This window comes from Leucoraja erinacea, chromosome 17 (genome assembly GCF_028641065.1).
Source record: "Leucoraja erinacea ecotype New England chromosome 17, Leri_hhj_1, whole genome shotgun sequence".
In the NCBI taxonomy this organism is placed as follows: Eukaryota; Metazoa; Chordata; class Chondrichthyes; order Rajiformes; family Rajidae; genus Leucoraja; species Leucoraja erinaceus.
The window spans coordinates 1,594,280-1,616,875 of NC_073393.1; the positions used below are offsets into that span (position 1 = coordinate 1,594,280).

The 22,596-nt window shown below is 41.9% G+C and overlaps 1 protein-coding gene across 1 annotated transcript in view; it reads right to left on the bottom strand.

Moving 5' to 3' along the window:
* Positions 1–22,596, bottom strand: part of LOC129704981 (uncharacterized) — a 30,712-nt gene that overhangs the window by 3,919 nt on the left and 4,197 nt on the right. Inside the window, exons 3-7 of the mRNA XM_055648347.1 lie at positions 19,440–19,557; positions 15,924–16,002; positions 11,423–11,505; positions 8,250–8,288; positions 3,801–3,872 (exon numbers count right to left, since the gene is read on the bottom strand). Of these exons, the coding sequence (XP_055504322.1) occupies positions 3,801–3,872; positions 8,250–8,288; positions 11,423–11,505; positions 15,924–16,002; positions 19,440–19,557 (391 nt within the window). The remainder of the gene's footprint in view (positions 1–3,800; positions 3,873–8,249; positions 8,289–11,422; positions 11,506–15,923; positions 16,003–19,439; positions 19,558–22,596) is intronic.

Below are 22,596 nucleotides of genomic sequence, written 5' to 3' on the forward strand. Positions count from 1 at the left end.
GCAAGTGGGGAGGATAATTTTGGAGTGGGTGGTAATGTTTCAGTGGTAGCTAAGATAGGATTAGGGGTGTTCTGGTGTAAATAGAGTGAATGAGCGGGCAGGAGTTCAGCTAGGGTTCAGATGGTGTGTGCCTAGATTGTCTATGATAACATCTAAAAAGAGAAATGAACTTGATAGTAAGCAGAAGAGGTTCGTCGTGAGTCTTCTGGAGCATGAGGAGCATGTGCTCTGAAAACTCAGGCAACGGAAGGTATAGAGGCTGTGATGTATTTGTAATGTACTATCATTGAATGTATCAGAATGGAATTTGTGATGTATATGTAATGTAATATGTAATGTAAATGCCAGTGTCCATTGAGGCCAAAAGCAGAAGATGGCAAATGTACCTGTGCCTCGTGACTGAGGTCGTGACCTTCTGGAAGTTTTAGTCATTGCAGATTAAACTTTTCCTACATGATGTCGGACGTGTATTCATTGTGCTAGTGACAAACAACAAGGTCCTAAGGAACACATTACATGGTGTCAGAGGAAAAATATATATATATTGGGATTCGAGCCTCCGGGACCACTCTCCATGCAAAAAGAAAGGTCGGAACGGGAAGCAAGAGCGCAAGGTACACAAGTGGGGCAATAAGTGTCACCGAAGAGCACAGCTAGAAGCTAGAAGCCTAGATTATAGAGGCAACAGGCAACACTGCAGGTCATGTTGCTAGTGGGGAAGCTAACTCAATGGACAAGGCCAACGTTACCAAGATCTTCATAACAGAGAGGTGGAGGTGGAGGACAGATACTCAAGAGACTGAGTCACTGCTGGAGACGCTCCAGATAATGAGGGGAGAGGGCGAAGCAAGTCTGGTGATGGAGCAGAGAGGCGAGAACAGACTGTTCATGGTCAAAAAATATTCATGAGCAAAAACATACACTTGTTCGAAATATGAAATACTGTAAATACAGAGGTGGCAGGTGGGCATTATTGAGAGAAATAGTGAAAACAGCTCAGGTCGATGATCTTTCAACTGAACTGAGAAAATCAAACGTGTTTTAAATTTCAGGGAATAGAGAGGAGTGGGGAAAAGAAAGGGAACAGCAGTGAGAGGTTGAAAACCGAGATCAGACTGAGGCATGTGGTGCTGAGAGAGGGTGGAGTGATGCTTGTTTACTGATTGTGCAGGAGATACAAACAGAAGATGAATAAAAACAGGAAAAATACAAATAATCTGAAACTAGATACATACTGAATATTGCAAAAATGGAAACAAAGAACTGCAGAAGCTGATTAATACATAAAAAGACACAAAGTGCTGGAGTAACTCAGGGGGCCAAGGCCAAGTCCCAACGCAGGCGACTATTTGCGTGCTAGCCACAATCACATATTACAATCGCTCTACAGTTTTACATTTCTATCTATACACTGCGAACGGCTCGATTGTAATCATGTATTGTCTTTCCGCTGACTGGTTAGCGCGCAACAAAAGCTTTTCACTGTATCTCAGTACACGTGACAATAAGCCAAACGGAACTGGTAAACTGAATTCTGGAGAACATGATAGGTGACATTTTGGATTGAGACCCTTGTCCCCAAACGCCACCTATCCAATGCTCTCCGGAGATGCTGCCTGACCTGCTGACTTACACCAGCACTCTGTGTCCTTTTGAACATTGCAAATATGCAGAAGATGGAAATCTGAATTAAACATAGAATACTAGAAACAGGATGTCAGAATGTGTGAGGATGTTACCACTATTAAGAGTTATCTTAAATGATGATAAAAATGTGTGGTCAATGATCAAATTTTCTTTGGAGGCATTCCATTGGTTCTCTGGATGGTACCCTGTTCTCTGGAACAGAATATATGGTTTAGTTTCAAGGTTTTCTCAGTTCAGTGAAGGGTCGCCAACCTGAAGTGTGGAGAGGAAAAGAACGGATAGATTACAGAGACTTTGCAGATAGATTAGTGCAGGGTTTTCAAGTTAGCCTACGTTTAATAACTTTGAGATCGTGCAATACAGAAAGGCTGAGTGGGTTTTGAGAAGAGGTTGATGCTGTCAAAATGGATTTTTTTTTAAATAGAGAAGAGTAACTGAAAAGATAAGAAGTGGTTTAGAAAATGGGCGAAGGATCTCGAATGCAAGGAGAGTGTGTTTCATGATGAGAAGAACTTTTTTCACACAGAGAGTGGTGAATCTCTGGAACTCTCTGCCACAGAGGGTAGTTGAGGCCAGTTCATTGGCTATATTTAAGAGGGAGTTAGATGTGGCCCTTGTGGCTAAGGGGATCAGAGGGTATGGAGAGAAGGCAGGTACGGGATACTGAGTTAGATGATCAGCCATGATCATATTGAATGGCGGTGCAGGCTCGAAGGGCCGAATGGCCTACTCCTGCACCTAATTTTTATGTTTCTATGTTTCTATGAGTGGGAACAATGGAAGCTGATGAGAGTTTGGAGCAGACAGATTTAGTCTGCAGAAGAGAGACAAGCATCTGATTCTGAATTGTCTGGGGTAAATGTATAAACATCCCACATATTGTATGGATACTTGGATGTAGGGACTAGGAAAGAGGAAAGAGTCTAAAGACAGTGGACAACAAGTTAGTCACTGGATGCTGTCTTCCCATTCAGTACTATTAAGATTCATTAGTATTTAATCATTTAATTTTCTTTGATCTACGTTTTGATAGCTTATATACGAAATACTATTGGTATCAGTTTTGACATTTTAAGAAATTGGGAGTTGACTTCGATACACTAGGATAGTTGGTTTGGAAGATAATACTGAAGCTGAGTAGCAAATGTTATGGCCCATTCTGATCAGATGATAGATGCCTAAACTCGTTGGCTATCAGATGGGAGCAAACCAGAGGCCATATTAATCATGACTAAAGAAGATAAGGGCATGAAAAGTGGAGACGAAGGAAAGGTTGAGTAATTAGCTGGGAGTCTGGAAACTGCAACGACATGTTTGCTTTCAAGAAACACATGAGCCAGAGTATTGGAAGGGAATCCAAGATAATGATGGTGAGAGGTCAGATCAGTGGTTGTAGATGCATGGTCGAAACTATTATAGCCATGATTATGGATAGAAGTTTAGGAAGGAAAAGGATCTAATGAAGAGAGGTCAGAGAAGCTGCGAGGTAGATTGGAATCAGCAGCATATTTTGAACAAGATTGTGGGGTTTAATATGATGAAATATGGCAGGATTTTCATATGAAGAAAGACTGGATAGACTCGGCTTGTACTCGCTAGAATTTAGGAGATTGAGGGGGGATCTTATAGAAACTTACAAAATTCTTAAGGGGTTGGACAGGCTAGATGTAGGAAGATTGTTCCCGATGTTGGGGAAGTCCAGAACAAGGGGTCACAGTTTGAGGATAAGGGGGAAGTCTTTTCGGACTGAGATGAGAAAATAAAATTCACACAGAGAGTGGTGAATCTGTGGAATTCTCTGCCACAGAATGTAGTATGGGCCACAGTTCATTGGCTATATTTAAGAGGGAGTTAGATGTGGCCCTTGTGGCTAAAGAGATCAGGGGGTATGGAGAGAAGGCAGGTACAGGATACTGAGTTGGATGATCAGCCATGTTCATATTGAATGGCGGTGCAGGTTCGAAGGGCCGAATGGCCTACTCCTGCACCTATTTTCTATGTTTCTAAATCCTCCTCCAGAAATACTTAATAATACCCTTTAACAGTTTTTAATACTTAGGTGAATATATAACAGAGAAATATTTTATAGCAAGATGCAGGATTGAACCATGCCCAAAAGAACTATCTAACAGCTTTAGAACAGAATATGTTACCTGGAATCATTTCTTATGCTTCTGGATGAATGGCTGGCTCGCTTTTTAGTATGGGTTTTGTCTCTCTTGTTCCTGTAAAAAATCATTAAATATAGTTCACCAAATCAAATTGGTGATAGATTGATAGATTCATGATTAGTACGGGTGCCAGGGGTTATGGGGAGAAGGCAGGAGAATGGGGTTGAGAGGGGAAGATAGATCAGCCATAATTGAATGGCATAGACTTGATGGGCTGAATGTCCTTATACTGCACCTAGAACATGAACTTTATGGACAAATACTTTGTAAGTTTTAATAGTGTTTTACAATTGAAAGCAGCATTCAACAGCAAATAAATCTTAAGGTAAAGTGATGAGACTGAGCTTCAGGGTCTGGCAAGGTAATTGAAAAATATTCTATGGATGTAAAGATCATTGTTTGATACTTAGCAATGAAATACAACAATGAAAAGGAGTCTGCCCCTTTACGTATATGTAGTGCAAATGGTACTTCCACATTATTAATGACAATGCCATGTGTTACAAATGGCAAACATTGAGAAGAGAACCAAAGAAATACTTAATTATATCATAGGTACACAAAAATGCTGGAGAAACTCAGCGGGTGCAGCAGCATCTATGGAGCAAAGGAAATAGGTGACGTTTCGGGCCGAAACCCTTCTTCAGACTGATGGGGGGTGGGGGGGGAGAAGGAAGGAAAAAGGGGAGGAGGAGGAGCCCGAGGGCGGGGGGATGGGAGGAGACAGCTCGAGGGTTAAGGAAGGGGAGGAGACAGCAAGGGCTAGCAAAATTGGGAGAATTCAATGTTCATGCCATCCGGACGCAAGGTCCCCAGGCGGAATATGAGGTGCTGTTCCTCCAATTTCCGGTGTTGCTCACTCTGGCAATGGAGGAGACCCAGGACAGAGAGGTCGGATTGGGAATGGGAGGGGGAGTTGAAGTGCTGAGCCACCGGGAGTTCAGGTAGGTTCTTGCGGACTGAGCGGAGGTGTTCGGCGAAACGATCGCCCAACCTCTGCTTAGTCTCACCGATGTAAATCAGCTGGCATCTAGAGCAGCGGATGCAGTAGATGAGGTTGGAGGAGATACAGGTGAACCTTTGTATTATATCATGAATTATATCATGTTGGACACCTTAAACTATATTAGGTCATAGTTTTGGAAGGAACTACAGATGCTGGTTTAAACCGAAGATAGACACAAAAAGCTGGAGTAACAGCGGGACAGGCAGCATCTCTGGAGAGAAGAAATGGGTGACATTTCGGGTCGAGAAGTAGGGTCTCGACCTGATACGTCACCCATTCCTTCTCCAGAGATGCTGCCTGTCCCGCTGAGTTTCTCTAGTCTATCTTATAGAAACATAGAAACATAGAAAATAGGTGCAGGAGTAGGCCATTCGGCCCTTCAAGCCTGCACCGCCCGCCATTCGATATGATCATGGCTGATCATCCAACTCAATATCCCATCCCTGCCTTCTCTCCATACCCCTTATGTCATAGTTTCACAGGTTAATTAAATTCTATGCAAAGTATAAGACTAGAACTCAGTGGGTTGAACAGCATCTGTGGAAGCAGAGGGGTGATTGATGTTTCGAGTCAACACCTTGAATTAAGCCTCAAATTCAATGAATGGATTTATAGTAAACATCTTTTTTATACAGATGTAACAACCTCTAAAAATAAAAATTACCAGGCCACGTCTCGAAAACGAAGGATTTCAAAATAACATTGATGTAATTTTCTTCTGTTTGCCCTCTTATTTATGCCTTTTTACAAAATAAATGGGAGGTAGACGACAAATATTATGTTGATAGTCACATCTTTTCTGGTGTTGCAAAAAAAAAATTGGCAGATCATTACAGCAGAACAGAGATCACAATTAATATTGACTCGAATACTGTAAAATTCCAACACAATGGGTGGAAGTATACAAATATGATCCAATCCTTACAATTAAAAGCTTTGTATTTGATTCACATATCTGTTATTAATAAAAACATATCTGTTCTAAATTTAAATTATCTTGTTAATCTTATTATTATATTACTAAAACTCTGATCTTGACCGCTTTTGGCCCACTGTGGCGTGATTTCCTAGAGAACAGCGCCACCTACGGCCGTCATATTCGGTCACCTCGCTCACAGACCCCCTCCACCTTTCGGGGCCGGAGGATTTTTCCCATTGATGAAAAATCAGAGAGATATTAATGTTTTTAAAAGATTTGCCATTCTCTCTGCTGCCCCTGCTGGTGGGAGGGGGAGGGACTATAAAACCTGGAAATGGTGTGCCTCACTCACTCTTCAAGATGGAGGAAGCCAGAGGGTCACGTTTCTCTGAGCTGTGAATAACACTGAACACATGTCTACTCAACTGTGAGTGCCCTTAATGTGGTTATAAAATGCATGCAAAAAGTGTCTATTGTTTCTAAAATGATTGCAAGAAGTGTCTATTGGTGTTAAAATGCATGCAAAAAGTGTCTATTGGTTCTACAATGCTTGCAAAGAGTGTCTCTATTGGTTCTAAAATGCTTGCAAAAAGTTTCTCTATTGGTTCTAAAATGCTTGCAAAAAGTGTCTATTGGTTCTAAAATGCTTGCAAAGAGTGTCTCTATTGGTTCTAAAATGCTTGCAAATGTCTCTATTGGTTCTAAAATGCTTGCAAAGAGTGTCTTGGTTCTAAAACGCTTGCAAAAAGTGTCAGGCTAACTGGTCTATAATTACATTTTCTCTCTTGCTCCTTTCTTAAAAAGTGGAATAACATTAGCTATCCTCCAATCCACAGGAACTGATCCTGAGTCTATATAACATTGGAAAATTATCACCAATGCATCCACGATTTCTAGAGCCACTTCTTTAAGTACCCTGGGATGCAGACCATCAGGCCCTGGGGATTTATCAGCCTTCAGTCCCATCAGTCTATCCAACACCATTTCCTGCCTAATGTGGATTTCCTTCAGTTCCTCCGTCACCCCAGATCCGCTGGCCACTGCTATATCAGGGAGATTGTTTGTGTCCTCCTTAGTGAAGACAGATCCAAAGTACCTGGTCAACTCATCTGCCATTTCCTTGTTCCCCATAATAAATTCACTTGTTTCTGTCATCCACATTTATCTTAACTAATTTTTTTCCTCTTCACATACCAAAAGAAGCGTTTACTATCCTGCTTTATATTCTGGGCTAGCTTACCTTCGTTCCTCATCTTTTCTCCCCGTATTGCCTTTTTAGTTATCTTCTGTTGCTCTTTAAAAGTTCCCCAATCCTCTTGCTTCCCGCTCACCTTTGCTATGTTGTACTTCTCTTTTATTTTTATACTGTCTATGACGTCCCTTGTCAGCCACAGTCGTCCCTTACTTCCCTTGGAATCTTTCTTCCTCTTTGGAATGAACTGATCCTGCACCTTCTGTATTATTCCTAGAAATACCTGCCATTTTTGTTCCACTGTCATCCCTGCCAGGGTCTCTTTCCAGTCAACTTTGGCCAGCTCCTCCCTCATGGCTCCATAGTCTCCTCTGTTCAACTGTAATACTGATACTTCTGATTTTCCATTCTCCCTCTCAAATTGTAGATTAAAAGTTATCATGTTATGGTCACTGACTCCTAATGGCTCATTAACCTTGAGGTCCTTTATCAAATCCAGTTCATTACACAACACTAAATCCAGAATTTACCTTCTCCCTGCTAGGCTCCAATACAAGCTGCTCTAAGAATCCATCAGGGAGGCACTCCACAAACTCCCTTTCTTGGGGTCCAGTACCTGCCTGATTTACCCAGTCTACCTGCATGTTGAAATCTCCCATAACAACCGTAGCATTACCTTTGCGACATGCCAATTTTAACTCTTGATTCAACTTGAATCCTATATCCAAGGCTACTGTTTGGGGGCCTGTAGCTAACTCCCATTGGGGTCTTTTTACCCTTAAAATTCCTCAGTTCTATCCATACTGACTCTACATCTCCTGTTTCAATGTCACCCCTCGCAAGGGACTGAATTTCATTCCTCACCGACAGAGCTACCCCACCCCCTCTGCCCACCTGTCTCTGTCTTTTCGATCGCAAGTACACCCTTGAATATTCAGTTCCCAGCCCTGGTCCTCTTGCAGCCATGTCTCTGTAGTTCCCACAACATCGTACTTGTCCAATCTCTAACTGAGCCTCAAGCTCGTCCACTTTATTTCTTATACTTTGCACATTCACATACAATACTTTAACTTCAGTATTCACCTCCCCTCTCTCACCGGTCACTATTGGCCCTGACCTTACTCTCTTATCCTTTCTCGAACTTTCCTTCCCATCAATTCAGGAGTCTTTTGGAACTTTTCCTGTACTCACTTCCCCTTTAACTCCATCGTTATACTCCCAATTTGTCAACCCCTCCCCTCTGCTATTTCGTTTAAACCCACACGTGTAGCAACTTAAGGCAATTATTTAACGTTGAGAAATTGATTTCCTTACCAGTTATTCAGTTGTTCAGTCAGAAGGTCAGGTATCATGCTGTTGCACAAAAGAAATAATTGGTAATTGGCTGACAAATAAGGTAAATAAGTCAGAGTTTACCACACAAACTGACCGTTTACCTCAGATGCAACATCTCAGCCCCAACAAGTCTCCTCCTTCCAACCCGTTTCTCCAATTCACCCACGGTGTTCTTTCCATCCACTTGTGATGTCAACATGCCTGAAGGGCTGAGTGTATTTCAGTAATGTACTGTGGGGGAATGTTCAGAATATCGGATCCCACCACTGCTGTTCCAGACATCACAGGGAAAGCAAGGATTTTGATTTACTCATATCCAGGTATAGGACATGTAACGTATACAGGTAGAAACAAAATGCTGGAGTAACTCGGGGAGTTTCGGAGGGAACAGTCTCTGCTAAAAGCAGAAAGGGGTGGAGATGGGAAGATGTGGCCAGTGGTGGGATCCCATTGGAGGTGGCGAAAATGTTGGAGGATTGCATGCTGTTTGCGACGGCTGGTGGGGTGGAAGGCGAGGTCCTTGTTAATAACGGGGGGAGGGGGAGTAAGAGCGGAGCTACGGGATATTGAGGAGACCCTAGTGAGAGCCTGATCTATAATGGAAGAGGGGAACCCCCCGTTTCCTAAAGAATGAGGACATCTCCGATGCCCTGGTCTGGAACACCGGCCCTTTTGACTGCCCCCCAACCCCATGAACTGTCTCCCTCGGATGGCCACGTCGCACATCGACCCGGCACAGGCACATTAGCACTTTAGACTGTTTTACTGTTCTTTTTATAAATCATGTTTCTCGGGGTATCTAAATCTAAATTTTATTAGTTGTTTAATTTGTGACATCGGATGGAAGCTGCATACACAAATCTCGTTGCACCTATGTGCAATGACAATAAAAGATATTATTATTATTATTATGGGCGCAGATGCGGCGTAGACGGAGGAATTGGGAGTAGGGGATAGAGTCTTTACAGGAAGCAGGGTGGGAAGATGTGTAATCAAGATAGCTTCACCCATATCTCCAGATATAGGATATATATCATATCCAGAGCTTCACCAACAGCAAGGTGTACACTGATTGCCATTCCAAGTGTAGAACTGAGCGAGCATTTTGGAACTCTGCCGTGGATGAACTGCAGTCGCTGATGTTGCAAAATGTTAAACAAACAAGTGAAGGAACATTGACACATTTTCACATTAGGAGTGGAACCTTATAGTGAGCCAGTCGCAAGAGCCTGCAGTTGTTGAAGTGATGATAATCAGTAGCTGCCGTGGTGTTGTGGGAACACTTAGACACGACAGACTGCAGGCTTGGGGGAGAAGGAGGTGAAGGTAACAATAAACCTGCCATTCTGCTCCAGGTGATGGTCAGCTTCTTCAGCATTGAAAAGGCTGCACCCATTCAATAGACAATAGGTACAGGAGTAGGCCATTCGGCCCTTCGAGCCAGCACCGCCATTCAATGTGATCATGGGCTGATCATCCACACTCAGTACCCCGTTCCTGCCTTCATCCCATATCCCCTGATGTGGAGAGTTTTACATCACATTCCTGACAAACCATTTAGAATGATATTCGAGAGTCAAGAAGTTTAAGAAGGAACTGCAGTTGCTGAAAAATCCAAGGTAGACAAAAACGTTGGAGAAACTCAGCAGGTGAGGCAGCATCTATGGAGCGAAGGAAATAGGCGATGTTTCGGGGCGAGCCTTCTTGTCTAAAGAAGGGTCTCGACCTGAAACATTGGCTATTTCCTTCGTTCCATAGATGCTGGCTCACCCGCTGAGTTTCTCCAGCGTTTTTTCTACCTTGGAGAGTCAAGAAGTGAGTCACATATCCAGCCCTCTGTACAAATGTATACATTTTTTGACAAACAATAATTAATTTCTCGTATTAAAGGAAACATGTAATAAATGCCGGCAGACCCAGTACACAGTACAAAATGGACTCACTGGGAAATATGGGGAACTTGGCAAAAGATATATTTGAGGAAAATATGTTTTGGTTGGTTTTATAAATAACTACAACTCACGTGTGAAAGATATAAATAAAGGAAATTAAACTCAGGCTGTTCACCTCAAACAGGGAAAATGATGCTGATTCATTAGATACTTAATGTCATTGAAAACATGTCAAGCTGCAAATGCTGGAAACTTATTAAAAACAGGAAATGCTGGAGATACTCAGCAGCCAGGCCCCACACCCACGCAAAGATAGATAGATAGATAGATAGATAGATCCTTTATTGTCATTCAGACCTTACGGTCTGAACGAAACTAAAGAGAAACAGAGTTAATGTTTTAGGTTGAAGACTTCACCCACCATCTGCAACCCACAGAGGTGGACCTGACTATGTCCAGCATTTTCTGTTTGTACTCTAGCTACAATCTCTGACTTAAATTGGGAATTGTATTTAGTCACAGTTCCAGAACTGAAGAGTGCCTAATCCACATGCACGGTTCTGGTTAACATTAGGAATGGAAACTGATGTAAACTAGTCCAGTAACTACACAGAACATGGTTACATCAGCAAATCTGGCAGACCACCTTTGTGTGTCCAATTTCCCAGCTCCCATCAGTGACACTCTTGCTATTAATACAGCCACATACAATTAGCCCCATCATCTCAACAGTTTTGTTAACAGGAAGTAAATGTATTCCAATTTATTTCCAGTAGATTGAAGTGGGCGCATGTGCACATGTGCAGGACTTTTCCGGAGTGGGCGCATGTGCAAAGTATTTCGGGCGGGAAAGGCCTGCGGAATCAGCCATGTTTGCCAGACGTTTCTGAGTTTATGCATTAAAGAAATAAGTTGCTTAAAGTTTAAATAAAGTGAAGTAAATTACGAGTAGTGAAAAGTTTCATTCGCCTCACAACATAGATTATGCCAAAACAAGTGAAGGGGAAGAGAAAATAAAAGGGACGAGTGCTTTGTTTGAAATTTATGTTTTGGCATAGATGGAAATTGATTCATGAAGGAAGGGGCCATGCCCAACTTGACTTTCCATTAAAATCAAAGGGAAATGGGTAAGATTTACAACACCTCAAATCTTGCCCCCCATTACTCTGTTGAAAGAGGACATGTTCTTTACTTGAACTTGCTTTTTATTTAGGTTTAATATATATATCATTCTTCTATTAGAAAATAAAATGTACTTACTGGTCCATTTTGTAGGAAATATGGGGCTCGACAATCTTATTGGCGGTAAGTCTACTTTTATATTCGTAATGAATACATGATCGCTGGAACAGAAAGAACAAAAATAAAATTGTAATTACCGTATAATCAACCTTAAAATACGCACAGACCACTCGTCTATAGAACACTTCTTAAAAGAGGTTGCTCATGTTCTCATATACAAAGATACTGGTCTGAAATATTTAAGTGGTTCTCTGGGGTCTATGGAAAAGATATTCCCCCTGATCCACAACTGGCACTTTTTGGATGCTCAGAGACTGCTTTGTACTTTGTCTGAAGAACAACAAGCACTGATGCTTGGTATGGTGGCAGCCAAGAAAATGATCTGGAAATCATCCACATCCCCCGCTTCGTAAAATGGCTCAATGAAATAATAATACTCATATAGATGGAGAGGATACGCTTCTACAACTCCAAGGTACCCAACAACTTTTTAACTGTTTGGGGACCATTTATCAACCATCTCAAAGACCAATAATTTCATAATTTCATATTTTCTGCAGTCCTGTGCTCTTGCAATGCCTGACTGTGCAGCACCATGTGGATTGTACCAATAGTGTTATGTCTGGCGGCTTTGTCTGTTGTCTTTCTTTTCTCTTTTTTGTTTTGTTCTGTTTAAATTAAAAATTGGGGGGGAAAAAGGTTGCTCATGATGAATGATAGATTCATCGTACATTAACAACAACGTTCAAATTCAGAATGCAACTCTCCGGAGCAGAACATTCTGAACCGAATGTTATCCATTGTATTTGCTTCAGAATGGGGATCTTTTGAGACTGTTCAGAATTACTGGATAACTTATTGTTGCTGAACCAAAGTTTGATTTTGTTTTGGAAAATGAGAGCAAGTAGTTTCCTGGATCTGGATGTGGGACGCTGAGTGAGTCGATTGCATTACTGTAAATTGCAGCAGCTTATTCATTGTTGAGGTGACATCATTACTGGCAACACTTACATTTAATTCCCCACTATCTTTAAGAAGGACTTTGAGTGAAGTTTCCTCTCACAACATGCGATGAATTGGAAGAACAGCATCTCATCAGCTGCCTTCTGAACTTACATCCTGAACATAGTGTTTTCCAGCTTCAGATACCCCACACCCTGTCCTCCTTTCTCCCTCCTTCTGATGACCCAGTTTCATTCATCTGCCCACCGGGTTCCACCATCCCTCCATCATGCCGCTGGACTTATCACATTCCACATCTGCAGCTCTTGTTGTCACTTATTGATATCCAGCCTCTGCCTCCACCCTTCCGTCTGCCTCCCTGGTTCCACCCGTTCCCTTGTTTTCGGTACCCAGACATGGCTTCGAAGGACGAGAAGCCGAAGCAAAGAAGGGGAGGCCAAATAACCGAACGGAAACTAAGCCGAAACGCCAAATAACCTAAAGGGTGGGGCGGCTAAATGCAAACTAACCGAAAAGTTGTGTCGCCCGGGGGGGGGGGGGGGGGGGGGGGGGGGGGGGGGGGGGGACTTGTCAGCGATTGGTCCAGATCCCAGCGTCTATTACATCACTGGCCGGTGGAGACGTGAGTGGTGGGGGTCATTTCCCCACACAAGCCACAGGTGACTGTGCTTTATCTCCGTCTCTACATCATCCACCATCCAGTGTCCTGACTCTGCTTCTCCCCCCGCCCCTATCTGCTCCATCACTCCATCCTCACGCGGTTCCACCTGTCAGTCATGGCCTCACCGCGCCCTTTCACCTCTTTATGCTGGTTATCTCCCCCCTCTTATACCCTCAGTGGTCATGCAGTCTCGACCTGATATGTTGACTATCCTTTTGCCTCCATAGATGCTGCCTGACGTAGTTTGTTTTGTGCTCCAGATCGCAGCATCTGCAGTCTCTTGTGTCTCAATCCATTGGCTTCCTTGGCACCTTTGGGTGGTACAGGTCACAGGTTTAAGAATTCCTGATGGAGACTTACGTTGAGTAACGGCAGTAAATATGCTCGCAGTCTAAACTGCAGCTATTCTGCATTGGTCATGGAAGTAATGAATGCTTACATTCTGAAGCCTGTAGGCTGCAGTCTAACTACTTGAATCTTATTGAAATTGCATTCTTCCAGGCAAGTGCAGAGTTTCCTATCATGTTCATGGCTTGTGCCTTGTCAATGGTAGAAATGGTTGGGGAGTCACGAGATGAACCAAATGTCACAAAGCTACTCAGTACATAAATAATTCTGATCAGTGATTGCAGTTTTTCATCTTTGTAAAGGTAAATTAATTTCAGAAAACAATTTTCCTTAACGACCAATCCTTTAGAAGTTTATTGACAAAGTTTTAAACCGATTGAAAGATGCATCTTTGCGATGATGACACTCAAAATTTCCGCCTGTAAAATAAATGAGCTGGATCGCAGTAATGAATAAAACCATAAAATTACCAACATTTTCCTTTTTACTTTAATCTTCGGTCATTAATTTGAGATGCAAATTACCTGAAACATGCGCATCTACGAAAGGAGAAATGAATTATGTCTAACTGAAGAATATTATTAAAGTGTTCTGAGATCATTACTGTCAGTTGTCATGAAAATCTCAATAATCAATAAAAGTGAGATTCAATGCTTAATATGTAATAGCTCTTTTATATAAATCAACAATATTTAAAATTAGCAGTCACAAAGAATCGCAGTTTGATAATTATCTTGGAACATATTTCTCAGTAACTCATTTTATTTTATATTTTATTTTGGTGTTTGGTGCACTGTAGAAGTTGGGACAAGATGGAGCTGAACATGACAGATTTCTAATTGAATGATGAGGTTTCTGAAGCCGCTGGGCTTGTGTGGGTCCCACCTTTCTCATAAAGCTTTTACAAAACCCTGAAGTTTAAAACTCTCCGTCCTACATACAACAGCCTCTTCCCTGTGCTTTCATTTGTACTATCCCTGTTTCTGTAGATAGCACCCCGATCTCAGCCAAGCAGATGCATTGTGCAACAACTGCCCTCAGAATCAGAGATAAATAGATGTTGGGCAGAGACAGAATTACAAATATTCACTTTGTGATAAACTATGAGAATACTGACAGGATTGGTTGGCAATTTGTGACATTACCACTGCTAAAACATATATATATTTTAATTTCAGTGCCTTCATCTGTATAGTAAACATCGTGAAATATCAACGTGGATTCCTCTTCCGAAGCCCGTGTTCTTTTCTAGGGGCTGTTATCACAAGCTGCAAACCATTTACAAATACCGGTGGTAGATAAAACTGCTGGAGAAACTCAGCGGGTGAGGCAGCATCGATGGAGAGAAGGAATAGGCGACATTTCGGGTCGAGACCCTTCTTCTGAAGAAGGGTCTGAAGAAGGGTCTCGACCCAAAACATCGCCTATTCCGTCTCTCCATCAATGCTGCCTCACCCGCTGAGTTTCTCCAGCATTTTTGTCTACCTTTGATTTTTACAACATCTGCAGTTGTTTCTTAAACAAATACTGTTTCTTAAACAAGTACCTCGATGGATCCACATAAGGTAGTTGTGTTTTCCCTTGCTGATTAGCAACTCATAATTAACCAAGAGCAGATATCGGTAACAGTGAGAGCTGCACTCTGTTGTACAAAATCTGCATCTCGAGATTTGTTAAATCAGAATTGACAAAGTTGAAATAAGTTGGGATTTTATTTTTAAATCCTTGACTACTCCTCTCGTCTTAATCTATATGACAATTCTCAATCAACATGCGAAGGTTAATTGTAAGTTATGATGTAAACAAGTTTGAAGATTGAGGGGGGATCTTATAGAAACTTATAGAAATTCTTAAGGGGTTGGACAGGCTAGATGCAGGAAGATTGTCCCCGATGTTGGGGAAGTCCAGAACAAGGGGTCACAGTTTAAGGATAAGGGGGAAATCTTTTAGGACCGAGATGAGAAAAACATTTTTCACACAGAGAGTGGTGAATCTCTGGAATTCTCTGCCACAGAAGGTAGTTGAGGCCAGTTCATTAGCTATATTTAAGAGGGAGTTAGATGTGGCCCTTGTGGCTAAAGGGATCTGTGGGTATGGAGAGAAGGCAGGTACAGGATACTGAGTTGGATGATCAGCCATGATCATATTGAATGGCTGTGCAGGCTCGAAGGGCCGAATGGCCTACTCCTGCACCTAATTTCTATGTTTCTATGTTTCTATGTTTCTATGTTTAAATAAAAATCTATCGTACTCGCGTATATCCAGTATTGTCTTCATTCTTTGACTTGCAGTAAACCAAAACTGCTGCAATGTCTGTAATCTCATTCATGAACAATTAGTTGCATCGATCCCCTTTGATCACCTGCTTGATGCTTATGAAGAGAACGACCTAAAATTTACACATTTCTCGTTGAGTCCCAAACGTATAAACTGTGTTATTTCCGACAATAGAACAGGAATCACACAATGGTGATTAAGTTACATTGATCATTTCCATTTGTACTCAGTGGCAGACCCTTTAGTTTATAAACAGGTACACAAACCTACCCCAGCCAAGGCACTTTTTAGTTCACTTTTGTCCAGATATGGTGATAACATTCTCCACCTCTCTTCCAGGTTCGCATCTCTGTAGTCAAACAGTGAACGTTATTTATTATATGAACAATGAGCGTAGATGCAATATAGATGTACAAATACACACACACACACATATATACATATATATACATATATATACATAATATATATACATACATATATATACATATATATATATATATATATATATATATATATATATATATATATATATATATATATATATATATATATATATATATATATATATATATATGTGTGTATATATATGTGTATATATATATATATATATATATATGTGTATATATATATATATATATACGCATATATATACACACACACACATATATATATACATATACACATATACATATACACACACACATACATATATATATATATATATACACACACATATATATATATATATAGACTTAAATACGGGTTGGTTAGTAAATTTGCTAACAACACCAAAATTGGAGGAGTTACAGACAGTGAAAAATGCAGTCAGAAGATGCAGTGGAATATAGGCCTGCCCCAGAAATGGGCAGAGAAATAGCAGATGCAGTTTAACTCGAGCAAGTGTGAGGTGTTGCGCTTGGGAGGTTGAATGTAAGGAGAGAGCATCCAGTTAATGGCAAGACCCTTAACGACATTGATGTGCAGAGGGATCTTGGAATCCAAGTTGATAGCTCACTGAAGGTAGCAGTGAATGTAGGTAGGGTGGTTAAGAAGGTGTATGGTGTGTTAAACAACATTGACTATAAGAGTCAGGAAGTCTTGATGCAGCTCTCTATAGGACTTTGGTTCACCCGCATTTGAAGTATTGCATACAGTTCTGGTCGCCGAATAAAAGGGGAAAGATGCAGAGGCTTTGGAGAGGTAGCAGAAGAGGTTTACCAGAATGTTGCCAGCATTAGAGGGTTTCAGCTACAGGGAGAGGTCATAGTCATAAGTGATAGGAGCAGAATTAGGCTATTCGGCCCATCAAGTCTACTCCGCCATTCAATCATTGCTGATCTATCTCTCCCTCCTAACCCCAATATTTTGCCTTCTCCCTGTAACCCCTGAGATTGGATAGACTTGGATGGTTTTCTCTGGAATGTTGAGGGGAGATCCATTAAAAGTATATAAAATTATGAAAGGCATAGATAGGGTAGACAGTCAGAATATTTTTCCCATGGTGGAAATGTTCAGCACTAGAGGGCATAGCTATAAGGTGGGAGGGGAAAGTTTATTTTACACCCAATGTGGTGGGACCCTGGAACAAACTGCCAGGGCTGGTGGTGCAGACAGATACAATCGTGGCATTTACGGGGCTGTGGGACAAGCACATGAAAGTGCAGGGAATAGAGGTCTATGGATCACGTACAGGCAGGTGAAATCAGTTTAACTATGCCCCATGTTCGGCACAAACATTGTGGGCTGAAGGGGCCGTCGTGCTGAAATCTTTTATGTTCCATGTTCATTGCGATGCAGATGCAAACGTTGCAGCTTACAGTTATTTGGAAAATTAACGGGGATTCCCCGTAGGGTTTACATTAGAGTATCTTGAACGGTCGTGGAAGAATTACAGTTAAAGAAGATTCTGTAAAAGGTCTGATTTACAGAGAAATACCTCCTTAACCATATTCCACAGTGCCACAAGTACAGTCTCTCCATTCTCCATCTAGAACACACAATCCATCTAGAACACACACTCCCCATCTAGAACACACACTCCCCATCTAGAACACACACTCCCCATCTAGAACACACACTCCCCATCTAGAACACCCACTCCCCATCTAGAACACCCACTCCCCATCTAGAACACCCACTCCCCATCTAGAACACCCACTCCCCATCTAGAACACCCACTCCCCATCTAGAACACCCACTCCCCATCTAGAACACCCACTCCCCATCTAGAACACCCAGTCCCCATCTAGAACACCCACTCTCCATCTAGAACACACACTCCCCATCTAGAACACACACTCCCCATCTAGAACACACTCTCCATCTAGAACACACACTCCCCATCTAGAACACACACTCCCCATCTAGAACACACACTCACCATCTAGAACACACACATTCCACCTAGAACACACACCTTCCATCTAGAACACACACTCTCCCATCTAGAACACACTCTCCATCGAGAACACACACTCACCATCTAGAACACACACTCCCCATCTAGAACACACACTACATCTAGAACACACACTCCATCTAGTACACACACTCCCCATCTATAACATTATCTCCATCTAGAACACACATTCCCCATCTAGAACACACACCCTCCCCCATCTAGAACATACTCCATCTAGAACACACACTCCATCTAGAATGTTGCCTGGGTTTCAACAACTAAGTTACAGAGATAGGTTGAATAAGTTAGGTCTTTATTCTCTGGAGCGCAGAAGGTTAAGGGGGGACCTGATAGAGGTTTTTAAAATGATGAGAGGGATAGACAGAGTTGACGTGGATAAGCTTTTTCCATTGAGAATAGGGAAGATTCAAACAAGAGGACATGACTTCAGAATTAAGGGACAGAAGTTTAGGGGTAATATGAGGGGGAACTTCTTTACTCAGAGAGTGGTAGCGGTGTGGAATGAGCTCCCAGTGGAAGTGGTGGAGGCAGGTTCATTGGTATCATTTAAAAATAAATTGGATATGCATATGGATGAGAAGGGAATGGAGGGTTATGGTATGAGTGCAGGCAGGTGGGACTAAGGGGAAAAAAACATTTGTTCGGCACGGACTTGTAGGGCCGAGATGGCCTGTTTCCGTGCTGTAATTGTTATATGGTTATATGTTATATGGTTAACACACACTCCATCTAGAACACACACTCCATCTAGAACACACACTCCATCTAGAACACACCACACCCATGAGCGCACACACTCTCCATTTAAAACAAAGGATAGACACAAAAAGCTGGAGTAACTCAGCGGGACAGGCAGCATCTCCGGGGAAAAGGAATGAAAGACCCTTCTCCATTTAAAACCACTGTACATTTCATCTCTGTCGACTCCAGTAACTCTAGATTCCACATAACCAAATTCTCTTCCTAAATCAATTCAATTTCACCCAGTCCTCTACATTTTAACTAGTTTTCACAAAACCTCTCTCTGGTCGCTAATAACCAACCATTCAATTTGTGATTCTACTTTCCCCACAATGTACCTTTGTGTAAGCTCTCTAAACCTTTATTTCACTTATAAACACTCCTTTGCATTAGTCCAGGGAACTATGTACATTTAAGAACTATGTATACATGTAGTGTGATTTTTGATAAATTGAGATGTCAACCACTGCCATTGGTTCAATGGTGTTCATTTTCAATAAAGGACCTTTTACTTGTTTTTTTTGCCTTACTAAATGGCAATATTGAAGAACAACTATATGCTATACCCATTAAAAATTTAATATGCAAACAGATATGAACAGATATATTCATATGCCCACCTTCGGATGTGTTTTGGATAAGCTCCAGTTGTCGTTGTTCTATCTGACTCGGCCTTTGGTCTTGTGCGAACCTTGGGCTTTACTGAACCTGATTTCACTGAAGGCGAATTGTTGGATTCTGTGCATAATAAACATGCAAATTCATTGAACCGTGATGAATATGGGTAAACTGGGAACAGACATAGTTATTCCATATTATGTCTGCTCAACCAATCAGTTACATTTTTCCATAGATCTGTACATCAACCCACTTCCTTGCTTTTGAATGAATGAATTAATAAGTTTATTGGCCAAGTATTCACATACAAGGAATTTGCCTTGGTGCTCCGCCCACAAGTGACAACATGACATACAGTGACAGTTACAAATGACACATAAAACACTAAGCATTCATAATAAAACCCCATTGATCAAACATGTGAACCAAACAAAATACCAGAGCAAAAGGAGGCTACAGACTTTTGGTTATTGTGTAGAGCTACTACTCGTGGATAAAAACAGTTTTTCTGTCTGGCTGTGGCAGCTTTGACAGTCCGGAGTTGCCTTCCAGAGGGAAGCGATTCAAAGAGCAGCATATTCTTAATATTTCTTTTGCAGCATATTTCTTAATATCCAAACCTAACAAAAAGTTGTAATTCCTAATTCTGGGTGATCCAGTTGTCTTTATTCCTTTGTGGAGAAAATTTCTGATTTGTGTGATTAATTTGCAAAGTCTACGCAAAGTTACAAGGTGGCCATGGGCAGAGGAAATGGCAATGCATATTGATTACCCCAACTAGTAGAAATGGATCATTTGTATCCAACCTTTGCCTTTAACACCATGGAATATGTCTGGTCCACTTTTGACATGACAGTCATCTTGTCCTGCTTTCAGAATGCAGTGAAATGTGAACATCTAAATGATGCAAGTAAGAATTAAGTGATGATAATTTTATATTGTCATACTGATTCATATTCAACTCGTCTCTCCGCCAGACTTCATAAATAAAAATCATTTGTGGAATTTCCAGACAATGATTCATCAGAGGAGCAAATTCCTTCTGTGAGTGCAATGTCACCAAGATTTATACCAACCTTCCCAGTACTATTAAGATAGTTGATCTGTCAAATAATGGCTCTTAGTTCGCATGAATAGAAGGATTACCTAAATGCAGTGGGTAGAAAAGAGAGACAGGGTCCTGCAGGAAGATTGTTCCCGATGTTAGGGAAGTCCAGGACAAGGGGTCACAGCTTAAGGATAAGGGGGAAATCCTTTAAAACCGAGATGAGAAGAACTTTTTTCACACAGAGAGTGTTGAATCTCTGGAACTCTCTGCCACAGAGGGTAGTTGAGGCCAGTTCATTGGCTATATTTAAGAGGGAGTTAGATGTGGCCCTTGTGGCTAAGGGGATCAGGGGGTATGGAGAGAAGGCAGGTACGGGATACTGAGTTGGATGATGAGCCATGATCATATTGAATGGCGGTGCAGGCTCGAAGTGCCGAATGGCCTACTCCTGCACCTAATTTCTATGTTTCTATGTTTAATCTTCTCCAAGGACATCTTGGGTGAAAGAAAGACACAGATGCTGAGCCCCAAGATCATCGTAGAAAGAGTTCAAATCTACACCATTCACAGCAGCAGAGAAGAAGCTTATGGTTCAGTATTGTAGGGCATTGCATGGATGCCGGTCCATGGATAGAATGGGCTCTGTTATGGAACTTCAGTTGTGGCAATAAAACAGTTTGTGTGTTCCAATCACATGATCTACTTTGAATGCAATATTATCATCTTTAGCAACACACCAGATACCTGCAAAAACATGCTGCCCATCAGAGGATGGTCAAGTCACATACAAAATGTGCAATGGAATTAAAGTGGCAATGCCTGCGGATTGTGCAAAAACAACAGAACAGGATAGAACAGAACCAGTATTTACATTTTAGATTTTTTTTTTTAAAAGACACAACACAACAGTAAATTAGTCCCTGGTGAGGTCAGAGTTTACAGTCGTGACGGCCTGTGGGAAGAAACTCCGTCTCATCCTCTCTGTTTTCACGGCGTGACAGCGGAGGCGTTTGCCTGACCGCAGCAGCTGGAACAGTCCGTTGCTGGGGTGGTAGGGGTCCCCCATAATGTTGCTGGCTCTGGATCTGCACCTCCTGGTGTATAGGTCCTGCAGGGGGGCGAGTGTAGTTCCCATGGTGCGTTGGGCCGAACGCACTACTCTCTGCAGAGCCTTCCTGTCCTGGGCAGAGCTGTTCCCAAACCAGATTGTGATGTTGCCGGACAAGATGCTTTCTACAGCCCCAGAGTAGAAGCACTGAAGGATCCTCAGAGAGACTCTGAATTTCCTCTGCTGCCTGAGGTGGTAAAGGCGCTGCCTTGCCTTACTCACCAGTGCGGCAGTGTGTGGTGTCCATGTTAGATCCTCTGTGATGTGGACTCCCAGGTATTTGAAGCTGCTCACCCTATCTATAGTAGAAAGTCCACAATCAGCTGCTTAGTTTTTGTGACATTCAAGAGGAGGCTGTTGTTCTGACACCAGAGTGCCAGATCAGCTGCGATCAACGTGAACGCTCTTTCCTTGACCCCAGTATGATGGTGATGAGCAGCAGTGGCAGTCACTGATCTGTAAAATCCAAGCCATCTTGAAAGGACGGGTAAAGTCCAAATAATCATTATTTTTTACAAGACAACCTGCCAACAATCACCAAATATTAACAGCAATATCAAATGTCATCTCCTTGCTGAATTTGAGCATAGTACATTGAGAAAAGCCCAATGCATTAAAAATTGCATTGTAGAAACAAATTGCATTGGAGTAACTCAACGGGACAGGCAGCATCTCTGGAGAGATGGAATGGGTGACGTTTCGGTTCGAGACCCTTCCTCAGACTGAAACATAGAAACATAGAAATTAGGTGCAGGAGTAGGCCATTCGGCCCTTCGAGCCTGCACCGCCATTCAATATGATCATGGCTGATCATCCAACTCAGTATCCCGTACCTGCCTTCTCTCCATACCCCCTGATCCCCTTAGCCACAAGGGCCACATCTAACTCCCTCTTAAATATAGCCAATGAACTGGCCTCAACTACCCTCTGTGGCAGAGAATTCCAGAGATTCACCACTCTCTGTGTGAAAAAAGTTCTTCTCATCTCGGTTTTAAAGGATTTC